This window comes from Atractosteus spatula, chromosome 25 (genome assembly GCF_055471065.1).
Source record: "Atractosteus spatula isolate fAtrSpa1 chromosome 25, fAtrSpa1.hap1, whole genome shotgun sequence".
NCBI lineage: Eukaryota > Metazoa > Chordata > Actinopteri > Semionotiformes > Lepisosteidae > Atractosteus > Atractosteus spatula.
This window is the reverse complement of record NC_142730.1, coordinates 6,183,162-6,196,126: the sequence shown is the minus strand read 5'-3', so window position 1 is coordinate 6,196,126 and position 12,965 is coordinate 6,183,162. Positions and strand designations below refer to the sequence as shown.

The 12,965-nt window shown below is 52.5% G+C and overlaps 2 protein-coding genes across 4 annotated transcripts; one reads left to right on the top strand and one right to left on the bottom strand.

Moving 5' to 3' along the window:
- Positions 1 to 724: 724 nt before the first annotated feature.
- On the bottom strand, positions 725 to 3,191 carry LOC148815240 (uncharacterized). 2 transcript variants are annotated; one of them, XM_088905831.1, is made up of 5 exons: positions 3,073 to 3,173; positions 2,852 to 2,941; positions 1,785 to 1,825; positions 1,341 to 1,467; positions 725 to 1,204 (listed from the first exon to the last, which is right to left on the bottom strand). In XM_088905831.1, the coding sequence occupies exons 2-5, from the start codon at positions 2,921 to 2,923 to the stop codon at positions 1,103 to 1,105; spliced, it is 342 nt and encodes a 113-aa protein (XP_088761957.1). In that variant the 5' UTR covers positions 2,924 to 2,941; positions 3,073 to 3,173; the 3' UTR covers positions 725 to 1,102. The 2 variants fall into 2 exon arrangements, with proteins under 2 accessions (XP_088761957.1, XP_088761956.1); XM_088905830.1 differs by having other exon boundaries at positions 2,852 to 3,191.
- A 1,048-nt stretch (positions 3,192 to 4,239) lies between these two features.
- Positions 4,240 to 11,198, top strand: them4 (thioesterase superfamily member 4). 2 transcript variants are annotated; one of them, XM_088905735.1, is made up of 6 exons: positions 4,240 to 5,267; positions 6,622 to 6,787; positions 7,741 to 7,903; positions 8,636 to 8,746; positions 9,428 to 9,552; positions 10,240 to 11,198. In XM_088905735.1, the coding sequence occupies exons 1-6, from the start codon at positions 5,118 to 5,120 to the stop codon at positions 10,281 to 10,283; spliced, it is 759 nt and encodes a 252-aa protein (XP_088761861.1). In that variant the 5' UTR covers positions 4,240 to 5,117; the 3' UTR covers positions 10,284 to 11,198. The 2 variants fall into 2 exon arrangements, with proteins under 2 accessions (XP_088761861.1, XP_088761860.1); XM_088905734.1 differs by having other exon boundaries at positions 4,283 to 5,267; positions 6,619 to 6,787.
- The last annotated feature ends 1,767 nt before the right edge of the window (positions 11,199 to 12,965 follow it).

Here is a 12,965-nt window from a genome sequence, read left to right as displayed (position 1 = left end):
CAGCTGCTGGCTCCCGTACAAGTGCGTTTGTGTGCTTTAAATATTGTTTTGGTTACACGTCTCTCCATGCAAATTTTTACATGAGGCTCAGATTTCCGGTAGCTGGCTTTGCTTTCATGCAACGAGCCTCTGTCTGGCATTACAGTTTAGAGTGGATCAGACTGCTGTGCACTGGGAGTCTGAGAGCACTGTAAAACCTGGAGTGGATCAGACCGCTGTGCACTGGGAGTCTGACTGCACTGTAAAACCTGGAGTGGATCAGACTGCTGTGCACTGGGAGTCTGAGAGCACTGTAAAACCTGGAATGGATCAGACTGCTGTGCACTGGGAGTCTGACAGCACTGTAAAACCTGGAGTGGATCAGACTGCTGTGCACTGGGAGTCTGACTGCACTGTAAAGCCTGGAGTGGATCAGACTGCTGTCCACCGGGAGTCTGAGAGCACTGTAAAACCTGGAGTGGATCAGACTGCTGTGCACTGGGAGTCTGAGAGCACTGTAAAACCTGGAGTGGATCAGACTGCTGTGCAAGGGGAGTCTTGACTGCTGTCCCTTGGAAGTCAGGTTATGCAACTGTCAATTTTTGCACAAGATGTCCAAGCTGGTGATTAAACAGGTTTGTCTGGCAGTATATCCGGCAGTGCCGGGGTAAACATTGTATATTCCTGATCTTTTTTCTGTCGGCTGAAAAGATAGCTGGGGCCAGAAACACGTTTTAATCTTCCCAACTTTATTTCGAACGGTGAAAGACAGGTGACGACTCTGCCTAGATCCCGGGTTCAGACTCGCAGCCCGACCTCCAGCTGACCGGAGGCCCCCTGCCCCCGGCGATCCCAGCGCCCAGATCCGTTGTCCCGGACACAACCCCGCCAGCCGCTGTGGGCAAATGGGACACCGTGCTCGGGGAGACGAGGGAGCAGTGCTCGGCAGGACGACGGCCCGCGATTCCGAGATCCGGAATCCAGCCCGCAGGGAGGTCCCGATCCAGCAGGTCCCCCAGTCCGGGGAATCGGACACCCAGAGCCGCAGAAAAAGGGATCGATCTGTCCCCTCGAGTCCTGCCCCTTCCCCCCCCCCGGGGTGCTGGAGTCGGGAATCCCTGGATTATCTCCTCTGGAGGTAGAAGGCTTTCCCCAGGCGGCTCAGCTCCTGCGCGTGCTGCCGGTGCTCCTGCTCCAGCAGCTCCTGCAGGGCTGCGCGGCGCACCTGGAGAACACAAAGACGCCGCAGCCCTCCTCAGCGCGGTGACAACACCCCCACCTGGCGTCCATCAGCCCTCTCCCTCCCTCCTCCCCCTCTGTCTCTGATTCCTACCCCCCCCCTGCCCCCGGTCCCCGCTCACCGCTGTCAGAGCGGCGCGCGCCAGTCTGAGCTCGCCCTCCTGCGCCCGCTTCAGGCGCCGCTGCTCCCGGGCTGAGCCCGCCTGAGACGAGCTCTGGAATTCCGCCTCTGTGGCCAGAGCCTTCATGCTGCGGCGGGAGGGAGAGAGAAGATGACTAGTCAGGGGGGGTCAGTCACTGCGCACTGGGGAGCCTGGGGTAACAGCTGGGGGGGGAGGAGGGAGAGGGTGTTGGGGTGTGAGAGTGAGCAGTGTGGGGTGTGAGAGAGTGAGGAGTGTGAGAGAGTGAGGAGTGTGGGGTGTGTGAGAGGGTGTCAGGGTGTGTGAGAGAGTGTGGGGTGTGAGAGAGTGAGGAGTGTGGGGTGTGAGAGAGGGTGCTGGGGTGTGAGAGAGTGAGGAGTGTGGGGTGTGAGAGAGGGTGCTGGGGTGTGAGAGAGGGTGTGTTACCTCTCTAGTTCCTCGGCTCGGGCCTTCAGTTCTTCATCTTTCTGCAGGAGAAAACAGAGAAGCTGGATCAGTAATAAGACAGAAAGCAGTGCTCTGCTCAGAGGTGCCCCTGCTGTCCTCAAAGAGGTGTCCTCTCCTGCGCAGTGAGATCAGGGTAAGAGCACAGTACAGTGCAGTAAAGCCCAGTGAGATCAGGGTAAGAGCACAGTACAGTGCAGTAAAGCCCAGTGAGATCAGGGTAAGAGCACAGTACAGTGCAGTAAAGCCCAGTGAGATCAGGGTAAGAGCACAGTACAGTGCAGTAAAGTCCAGTGAAATCAGGGTAAAAGCACAGTACAGAGCAGTACAGCCCAGTGAGATCAGGGTAAGAGCACAGTACAGTGCAGTAAAGTCCAGTGAGATCAGGGTAAGAGCACAGTACAGTGCAGTAAAGTCCAGTGAAATCAGGGTAAAAGCACAGTACAGTGCAGTAAAGCCCAGTGAGATCAGGGTAAAAGCACAATACAGTGCAGTACAGCCCAGTGAGATCAGGGTAAAAGAACAGTACAGTGCAGTAGAGCCCAGTGAGATCAGGGTAAAAGCACAGTGCAGTGCAGTACAGCCCAGTGAGATCAGGGTAAAAGCACAGTGCAGTGCAGTACAGCCCAGTGAGATCAGGGTAAAAGCACAGTACACTGCAGTACAGCCCAGCGAGATCAGGGTAAAAGCACAGTGCAGTGCAGTACAGCCCAGTGAGATCAGGGTAAAAGCACAATGCAGTGCAGTACAGCCCAGTGAGATCAGGGTAAAAGCACAGTGCAGTGCAGTACAGCCCAGTGAGATCAGGGTAAGAGCACAGTACAGTGCAGTACAGCCCAGTGAGATCAGGGTAAAAGCACAGTACACTGCAGTACAGCCCAGTGAGATCAGGGTAAAAGCACAGTACAGTGCAGTACAGCCCAGTGAGATCAGGGTAAAGCACGCTGTAAACGTCGGTAGCTCATACTGTAGGAAACGGACGGGCGCCGGCAGAGGAGGGAGGAGGATCTTCCCCGAACGGAGCCGCACAGTCGCGCTTGTTCTCTTACCTGGATTCGGTCTCGCTCTCGCTGCACTAGTTTGTTGCCAGACCGGTGCTGAGACACGCCAAAGAGACTCATTACTGGAAATGTTATTGCCTTTGGTGTCGAGTCAAAGAAATTAAATACGTTAATAGAGGATACCACTAGTTTACGTTAGAATTAAAAAGACGATTTGAGGCTCCTTCCTCACAAAAACAACGGCAACGGGACTTTTTGTAATTACTAACCTAAACACACCTAAACCATATAAAGTTCATATACGTCCTGGCAGAGCTCTGTTATTTTTTAATCGCAAACTTTGCCAGTTTTGAAATAGTTTTAGATTTAAAGACCGGGCAGCTCGAGATGCCTCCGCAGCGACGTCAGCCGGTTGCCGCAGCAACGGAAACGCCAGGGTAACAGAGACGGCGGTACCCGGATGCTGTTTAGCCGCCTTGACTTCCTGCCCGTCACCCACGCGGTGACTTCAGCTCAATAGAATTTAAATCAAGGGGTGTTGTGTTAAAACTTTTTAACTCTCCATTAAGGCCTCATTTAAAATACTGTGTACAATTTTGATCAAAACGCATATGAAGAGATACCGCTGCTCTGGAATCTGCCCAGAGAAGAGTAATATTCCAGGGTTGAGTGTCCCACACTGACAGGCTGGAGGAACTGAGTCTCTTCAGTCTGAAGGGAGTGTCCCACATTGACAGGCTGGAGGAACTGAGTCTCTTCAGTCTGAAGGGAGTGTCCCACACTGATACAGGCTGGAGGAACTGAGTCTCTTCAGTCTGAAGGGAGTGTCCCACACTGACAGGCTGGAGGAACTGAGTCTCTTCAGTCTGAAGGGAGTGTCCCACACTGATACAGGCTGGAGGAACTGAGTCTCTTCAGTCTGAAGGGAGTGTCCCACACTGATACAGGCTGGAGGAACTGAGTCTCTTCAGTCTGAAGGGAGTGTCCCACACTGATACAGGCTGGAGGAACTGAGTCTCTTTAGTTTGAAGGGAGTGTCCCACACTGACACAGGCTGGAGGAAATGAGTCTCTTCTGTTCGAAGGTTCTGTGATCTGTCTTGTATCTGTATGCGTCTTTCGAAAATCGATTTTTCACAGACATTTTGCACTGTGTGTGTGTGATGCTAAAATAACTATCCCTTGTGACGAAATTCAATTCTCACGCCTTTCTTTTGCGGCTTCTCTTCGGGTATATATGAGGTTCATCGATGGGTTACGGTCATCCCTCCCCTCTCTGCTGTGTGTAGGAATACTGTATCGGCCGGTATCGCATGGGTGACGGTCGGGGCCTCAACCTCCAGCGTGCAAAGCGAGCTGTGCGCTGAAGGTCACGTGTAGGTTGAATTTTGGAGTGCCGGCAAAGTTGAGCCAATCATACACGTCGGTTGGGATCACGTGACCCCCCATGCTCCGTTCCCAGGAAGTGCCGATTGAGTCAGCCGGAGGCGAGTTGGGAAACTACCGGTGTGCTCAATGTCATCTGTGCGGCCGGGAGCCGAAACTGATGGGTGATATATGTCCATAAATTAAAGGATCTTTCGTTCGCTTAGTATAAATAAAACGCGTTATTCTACCGAGTATCGCTTAAAAGCCTCTCCGACAAACCGTTCATTGGCATTTGTTGTTACATCATTCATGTATTCGGTCTATCCAGTATTATTTATTTCACTTTAACATTTAAACAGTACCGTTCCGGTTACAAATAGCTGCATGACAACGCTAGTTTATGCCGCCTGCGCTCTATCGGAAAATATTTTATACTTTTTTTTCGCTGCAGTGGTTTATTTAAACTGTGTTTGAAATTGTGGAAATAGAAGTAATAAGAGAGATAGTTTGCTTAGCATCCTAGTGGTAGGTTTTAAACATTATACTGAAAAAAGTTACAGTAGGAACAGAGGACAGGTTACAAAGGAGATTCAGCCCGGCCAGTTCGTTAGTCGTCATAGTAGTTCAAAGTAGTTGGCGGTTCATTGATCCAGGATCTCACCCAGGGGTTCGTCTTTAACCACGGGCACATGGCTGGGCAGCTTGTTCCACTCTCCCACCACCTGTTGTGTAAAGACGGGCCTCCTGCTCTCGATTTTCAGTGCACTTCCACGTAGTTTTCACTCCAGCTAAATATATTTTATTACCTACTATTTAGTTTAGTACTCTGCAGTACACTTTTTTTTGTGCTGGCAGCGTTAGTTCTCCACACAGGTACATTGTGCTGGGAAAGACTCCTGGCTCTGTAGCCCCGAGCCCTCACCCGCGCCCCCTGCTGGTGGAGAGCCATGCTGCTCCAGCAGGGCATCCGAATGGCCAGGGGCCTTGTGCAGCTGGTGGAGCGCAGGGTCACAGCTCACCTCCACAGGCACGCCCTGAAGCTGGCCTCCCAGAGGAGCCCCCCGCGCCCCGGAGTGCCCACAGACCGGACCCTCACGGTGAGTCAGCACTGCGTGTGTGTCTGTCCCTGGGCAGGAGGGGGCACACAGGGGGCAGAGGGGCAGGTATATATATGGACAGACAGGGGACAGAGGCAGGTATATATATGGACAGACAGGGAACAGAGGGCAGGTATACATATGGACAGACAGGGGACAGAGGGGCAGGTGTATATATGGACAGGCAGGGGACAGAGGGCAGGTATATATATGGACAGACAGGGAACAGAGGGGAGGTATATATATGGACAGACAGGGGGCAGAGGGGCAGGTATATATATGGACAGACAGGAGGCAGAGGGGCAGGTATATATATGGACAGACAGGGGGCAGAGGGGCAGGTATATATGGACAGACATGGGGCAGAGGGGCAGGTATATATATGGACAGACAGGGGACAGAGGGGCAGGTATATATATGGACAGACAGGGGACAGAGGGGCAGGTATATATATGGACAGACAGGGGGCAGAGGGGCAGGTATATATGGACAGACATGGGGCAGAGGGGCAGGTATATATATGGACAGACAGGGGACAGAGGGGCAGGTATATATATGGACAGACAGGGGACAGAGGGGCAGGTATATATATGGACAGACAGGGGGCAGAGGGGCAGGTATATATGGACAGACATGGGGCAGAGGGGCAGGTATATATATGGACAGACAGGGGACAGAGGGCAGGTATATATATGGACAGACAGGGAACAGAGGGCAGGTATACATATGGACAGACAGGGGACAGAGGGGCAGGTGTATATATGGACAGGCAGGGGACAGAGGGCAGGTATATATATGGACAGACAGGGAACAGAGGGGAGGTATATATATGGACAGACAGGGGGCAGAGGGGCAGGTATATATATGGACAGACAGGGGACAGGGGGCAGGTATATATGGACAGGGGACAGAGGGGCAGGTGTATATATGGACAGACAAGAGACAGAGGGCAGGTATATATATGGACAGACAGGGGACAGAGGGCAGGTATATATTGACAGACAGGGGGCAGAGGGGCAGGTATATATATGGACAGACAGGGCAAAGAGTGCCCTCCATATGTATTGGGACAGTGAAGTCAAAATTGCTATCACACTGCTGTATACTCAAACAATTTGGATTGGAGATGAAGAGATGAATATGAAGCAAAAGTAGGAATGTCACCTTTTTGGGGGGTATTTCAGTGTTTATGTATTATTTTAGAATAAGAGCACTGTCTGTATCCAGTGTCCCCATTGCAGGTGAGCACCAGTGTTGGGACAGTTGCACGTTGCACGATTGTGCACATGTATCCTCTGCACTGAGCCTGTCTCCCCTGTTATTGTGTGCCTGCGCTTCCGCCCCTGTCCAGCAGGTGTCGCCCCGGCTCTTCTCCTCGGCCCCCCGAGACTACAGCCTGCCCAACGACAGCTGGTCGGCGGAGATGCGGCGCCTGTACGACCAGTACGACCAGGAGCCGGGGGGCGGGGGCCGCTGGAAGAGGCTGCCCAGCTACAACCGCTTCCTCAAGTACGCCACGGGTACGTCTCCCGCCGCCTCGTCCCTCCGGACAGGGAGGGGCCGGCCAGTGTGGCCCCCAGAGCTGGGCTAGGTCGCTCTGTAGCTTGTGGGCGCGAGGATCTCGTTCGTCTGTTTCCCGAAAGGTCCCCAGCAACCGCATGGCTGGATAGCTTGTTCCAGACCCCCGCCACCCTTTGTGTAAAGGAGCGCCTCCTGCTCTCTGTTTCCAGTGCCCTCCCCCTGAGTTTCCACATGCTGTCTGAACTGTGGGCCCCTGGGTTGACATTGTCATTTCACCTTTCAGGATTTCACATCACGTGTGTCACATCCTCCCCCCTCACAGAGCAGAGGAGACAGGACTAAAGAGATTTAGCTCTTCTGATCTGCCTGCCTGCAGGCGTTGAAGGCCTCTTCGACTCCAACAGCAGCAGTGTCCGTTTTTGTAGCGGGGCTGACCACAGCTGAACCTACAGTAGAGTTCTGAGTGAGGTCACTTCCCCTGTCACTGTTTCTGGGGGAGTAATGGGAGGGTGTTTGCTGGGGGCAGTCTGGGAGAGGTGTGGGGGTTGAGCCTTTCAAAGCCAAGCACGGTGGTAGAGACACCTGCGGTTCTGGCAGCACTTTCCGGGAGTGACGAGGCACTCTGCTTCCTCTTCAGTGACGATATGGAAACGGAGGACGATGATCTTTAGTGTAGCGACATTCAGACTCCTCAGATCCCCCTGTGTCAGGAGCCATGCCCACCTCTAGGACAGATTGCAGTTATTTTATTTTTCGTTTCTCTGTGTCTGTTGCCCTGTTTCCATTTGACTTCCTGCCTGTCTCTCTGTCCACTTCTCTGTCTCACTCTGTACCTGTCTGTCTGTCCGTTCACCTCTCTCTCTCACTCTGTGCCTGTCCGTCTCTCACTCTGTGCCTGTCTGTCTCTCACTCTGTGCCTGTCTGTCTTCCTGACTGTCTGTCTGTCTTCCAGGAGGGCAGTGCCTCAGTAGGCTGGTTCAGTCTCGGGCTCGGCTCTTCACCAGGAACATCAAGGAGCCCGGCGCTGGGTTCGAGTACGCCATCTTCATGAACGAGGAAGAGAAGAGGGCTGTCTGTGTCTTCCAGGCCGGGCATCTCCTGGAGGGGCCTCCTGGGTGAGGGGCACTTGAGACACTGGTGGGGCAAAGGGCAGTTAATGCTGACGAACTGCCTGGATGAGAGGGCAATTAATCCAGCCTTTCCAAGCTTTCTGTTTGTGTACATGTCTCAAGAGCAATACGATAGATCTACAGGAATCTTGAACTCTTTGAACTAGGCTGACAGCGTCCTGTTGGGCCATGATCTAGAACACACTGCCTGCAGCGTGAGAGTGCACTGTACTCCACATCAGCTATGAGAATCTAGATCCCTGTGCTCTACAGTCCAGACACACTGTCCTGTTCATGGGCTACGAGAATCTAGATCCTGTGTCTGGACTGTGTGAGCGCACTGTGCTGTTCATGGGCTACAAGAATCTAGATCCTGTGTCTGGACTGTGTGAGCGCACTGTGCTGTTCATGGGCTACGAGAATCTAGATCCTGTGTCTGGACTGTGTGAGCGCACTGTGCTGTTCATGGGCTACGAGAATCTAGATCCTGTGTCTGGACTGTGTGAGCGCACTGTGCTGTTCATGGGCTATGAGAATCTAGATCCTGTGTCTGGACTGTGTGAGCGCACTGTGCTGTTCATGGGCTATGAGAATCTAGATCCTGTGTCTGGACTGTGTGAGCGCACTGTGCTGTTCATGGGCTATGAGAATCTAGATCCTGTGTCTGGACTGTGTGAGCGCACTGTGCTAGATCGCTGTTGTATTGCCTCACTCGTGTGCCCTTTCTCCCCTGCCCAGGCACGTGCACGGGGGAGCCATCGCCACCATTATCGACAATGTAACAGGCGCCTGTGCCACCTACATCTCCGGGTTCGTCTTGACTGCCAACCTCAACATCAACTACTGCAGGTACGGCCGGGAGACGCCGGCGTCTTCCCAGCCCAGGCTGTGCTGAACGGCGCTTGGCTGTGCTCTTGTCCTGCACAGTCCTGCGCTGGGCTGTCTGGTGCTGTACGCTTGTCTTGCTTAGTTACTCAGTGCTGGGCCCATCCAAGCTGTTTGGAGGCCCTAGGGAGGATCTCAGAAAGGGGCACCTCCAGATCACGATTTGCAAAGACACCCCGTTATCACCCCGTTAAGGCACCCTGAACCTTATTTTACTATTTAGAGCAATTAAAATAAATTAATTGTATACATAGAAAACTTTTATTAACCAGCTTTGAAGAACACATAAGTAACTTACAAACTGGAAGAAGAAGCACAATGTTTTTACAAATATGTATTTTAACATTGAAAGTAGTAAGAACATAAATACCGATAAATGGGATATGTCACTAAAACAATTCTAGCAAGTCATAACATACATATTACTGCATTGAAACATCTGTTCTGTACTTGTATGGATCTCAAAACTATAATAAAGTACCAATGATTATTGACAAACTTTCTGCCTGTGCCCATGGCTGGCCCTGCTACAGTGTAGCTCCTTGATTGGTTAGTTGACAGTGCGCTGGAGGAGTGTGTGTCCACTCGCCCTGCTGCTCTGTGCAGTAGCTCCGTGCGCCTGACCTCTCTGGTGTTCTCCTGTAGCCCCATCTCTCTGGGCTCGGTGGTTCTGGTCGACTGTGCTGTGGATCGGGTCGAGGGCCGCAAGACCTGGGTCTCCTGCCGGATCACCAGCGCCGACGGCTCCAAACTGCATACAGAAGCCACAGGTCTGAGACTCCTGAGCAGGGCTCAGCACAGCCAGACACACCTGAGCACAACTAGACACGCCTGAACACAGCTCATCGCACCTGCACGACTGATCACAGCCAGACACCCCTGAACACAGCTCATCGCACCTGCACGACTGATCACAGCCAGACACGCCTGAACACAGCTCATCGCACCTGCACCACTGATCACAGCCAGACACGCCTGAACACAGCTCATCGCACTTACACAATTGATCACATCCAGACACACCTCAACACAGCTCATTGCACCTACACAAGTGATCATAACCAGACATGCCTGAACACAGCTGATCGCACCTACTTCACACATACTTCAGCACAACTGAACAAGCTGAGAGTTGCCAGAGCACAGCAGACCCAATCTTGACAAGCTCATACAATAAACAGGCCCTTACCTTACTCAGCACTGACTTTTCCCACTGTTCCCCTGTGCAGCAGAGCAGGAAATGGAATTTACATAGAGAAGCTCTGGCCCTGATGTACTGCAGGCTCTGCTCTCTGTCCTGACCTGCTGCCAATTACTGAACTGAGCCAGTTAGTGGCTGAATCAGTGCAGAATAAGGTGGACATTAGTCTCTTCACTGAGGGACACAGGAGGCTCTGCAGAACTGCTGTATAACGTCTGTTATAGCCTGTGTTGACTGTGAACCCTGCTCCCCCCAGGCCTGTTCGTGTCTGTTGGAGTGAGCCACCTGCTCACAGGCTGACGCCGGAGAAGAGAGACGCGGAGCGATCAGAGAGAGAGACTGGACCAGCGATCTCTGGACTGTAGGGTTACAGTGTGACCCGGCCCAGACTGCACCAGTGATCTCTGGGCTGTAGGGTTACAGTGTGACCCAGACTGGACCAGTGATCTCTGGACTGTAGGGTTACAGTGTGACCCGGCCCAGACTGGACTGGCGATCTCTGGACTGTAGGGTTACAGTGTGACCCGGCCCAGACTGGACCAGTGATCTCTGGACTGTAGGGTTACAGTGTGACCCAGACTGGACCGGTGATCTCTGGAATGTAGGGTTACAGTGTGACCCGGCCCAGACTGGACCAGTGATCTCTGGACTGTAGGGTTACAGTGTGACCCGGCCCAGATTGGACCGGCGATCTCTGGACTGTAGGGTTACAGTGTGACCCGGCCCAGACTGGACCAGTGATCTCTGGACTGTAGGGGTACAGTGTGACCCAGACTGGACCAGTGATCTCAGGACTGTAGGGTTACAGTGTGACCCGGCCCAGACTGGACCGGCGATCTCTGGACTGGAGGGTTACAGTGTGACCCGGCCCAGACTGGACCGGCGATCTCTGGACTGGAGGGTTACAGTGTGACCCGGCCCAGACTGGACCGGCGATCTCTGGACTATAGGGGTACAGTATGACCCGGCCCAGACTGGACCGGTGATCTCTCGACTGTATGGGTACAGTGTGACCTGGCCCAGACTGGAAGCTACAGTATATAGTGTGAACCTTAATACTTTTAGGTGTTAAGCCCAAATTTGTTGATAAACTATAATTCTAAAACGAAAATCCTGCTGGACTGCTGCCCCACAGAACTAAAATAAGGATCTACGTTTTTTGACAGTGAGTCTAGTATTATTATTATTAAAATATTTCCAGTTCTTACCTCAAAACATTGCCAATTTCTTTTATTCTTGTCCATGACTGCTTTCGGACACTAGAGGGCGCTCTTGATTTTTTGGGGTGAAACATTATGAGGTGAAACGGGCATCGCATTGGCACAGTGCCGAGCATTGCTGCTTCGCTGTGCTGGGGTCCTGGGTTCGATTCCGTGGAGTTTGTATGTTCTCCCCGTGTTCCCATGGATTTCCTCCGGGAAGCTACATGCTGGTGGGTGCGTCGGCTTCTTTGGAACGTGTCCCTGGTGTGCGGGTGAGCGTGTCTGTGTTTCTGTCAGTGTGTCCTGCAGTGGACACTCTCACTGTGCAGTACTACACTGGCACTGCCACACTCTCACTGTGCAGTACTATACTGGCACTGCCACACTCTCACCGTGCAGTACTATACTGGCACTGCCACACTCACTGTGCAGTACTATACTGGCACTGCCACACTCTCACCGTGCAGTACTATACTGGCACTGCCACACTCTCACCGTGCAGTACTATACTGGCACTGCCACACTCTCACCGTGCAGTACTATACTGGCACTGCCACACTCTCACCGTGCAGTACTATACTGGCACTGTGCCACACTCTCACTGTGCAGTACTATACTGGCACTGTGCCACACTCTCACTGTGCAGTACTACACTGGCACTGCCACACTCTCACTGTGCAGTACTATACTGGCACTGCCACACTCTCACTGTGCAGTACTACACTGGCACTGTGCCACACTCTCACTGTGCAGTACTATACTGGCACTGCCACACTCTCACTGTGCAGTGCTATACTGGCACTGTGCCACACTCTCACTGTGCAGTACTATACTGGCACTGCCACACTCTCACTGTGCAGTACTACACTGGCACTGCCACACTCTCACTGTGCAGTACTATACTGGCACTGTGCCACACTCTCACTGTGCAGTGCTATACTGGCACTGTGCCACACTCTCACTGTGCAGTGCTATACTGGCACTGTGCCACACTCTCACTGTGCAGTGCTATACTGGCACTGTGCCACACTCTCACTGTGCAGTACTATACTGGCACTGCCACACTCTCACTGTGCAGTGCTATACTGGCACTGTGCCACACTCTCACTGTGCAGTGCTATACTGGCACTGTGCCACACTCTCACTGTGCAGTGCTATACTGGCACTGCCACACTCTCACTGTGCAGTGCTATACTGGCACTGTGCCACACAGGTTTGCAGAAAGAATTGGATCGGCAGCAGAAAGGAGACGCACAGGAGAGCTATGAGATGTGAGATTTGTTTAGGCCCAGGCTGTCTTGTTGTCTGCCCTGTCTCTCTCTGTCTTGGCTCGTGTTGTTTTTTTAAGGGGGTTCCAGTAAAGTTGGGTGCGAGTGAGAAGCGTGTGTGGGACAGGATTACAGTAACATTTCACAGCAGAGTCCAGGCTGATTCACAAAGGCCTTTCAGTCACATTGGTGTGACCACAATCCGAGTACACACCCCCTCCACGAGCGAAACCTCAGAAATTAACACGCTGCACTCAGAGAAAACCCGCCGGCTCCAGACAAGCTCAATTTCAACCACTTGAAACAGTTCTGTTTTAACACATTTGGATTGTGCATATTTTATTTTTAGCAGTCTGTAGGTGATATGTGCCAAGCTGAGATGAAAAGTTCTGGACCCTCTTACCCGTGAGCCCACTAGACACAGGGATCTAGATTCTTGTAGCCCATGAACAGCACAGTGCGCTCACACAGTCCAGACACAGGATCTAGATTCTCGTAGCCCATGAACAGCA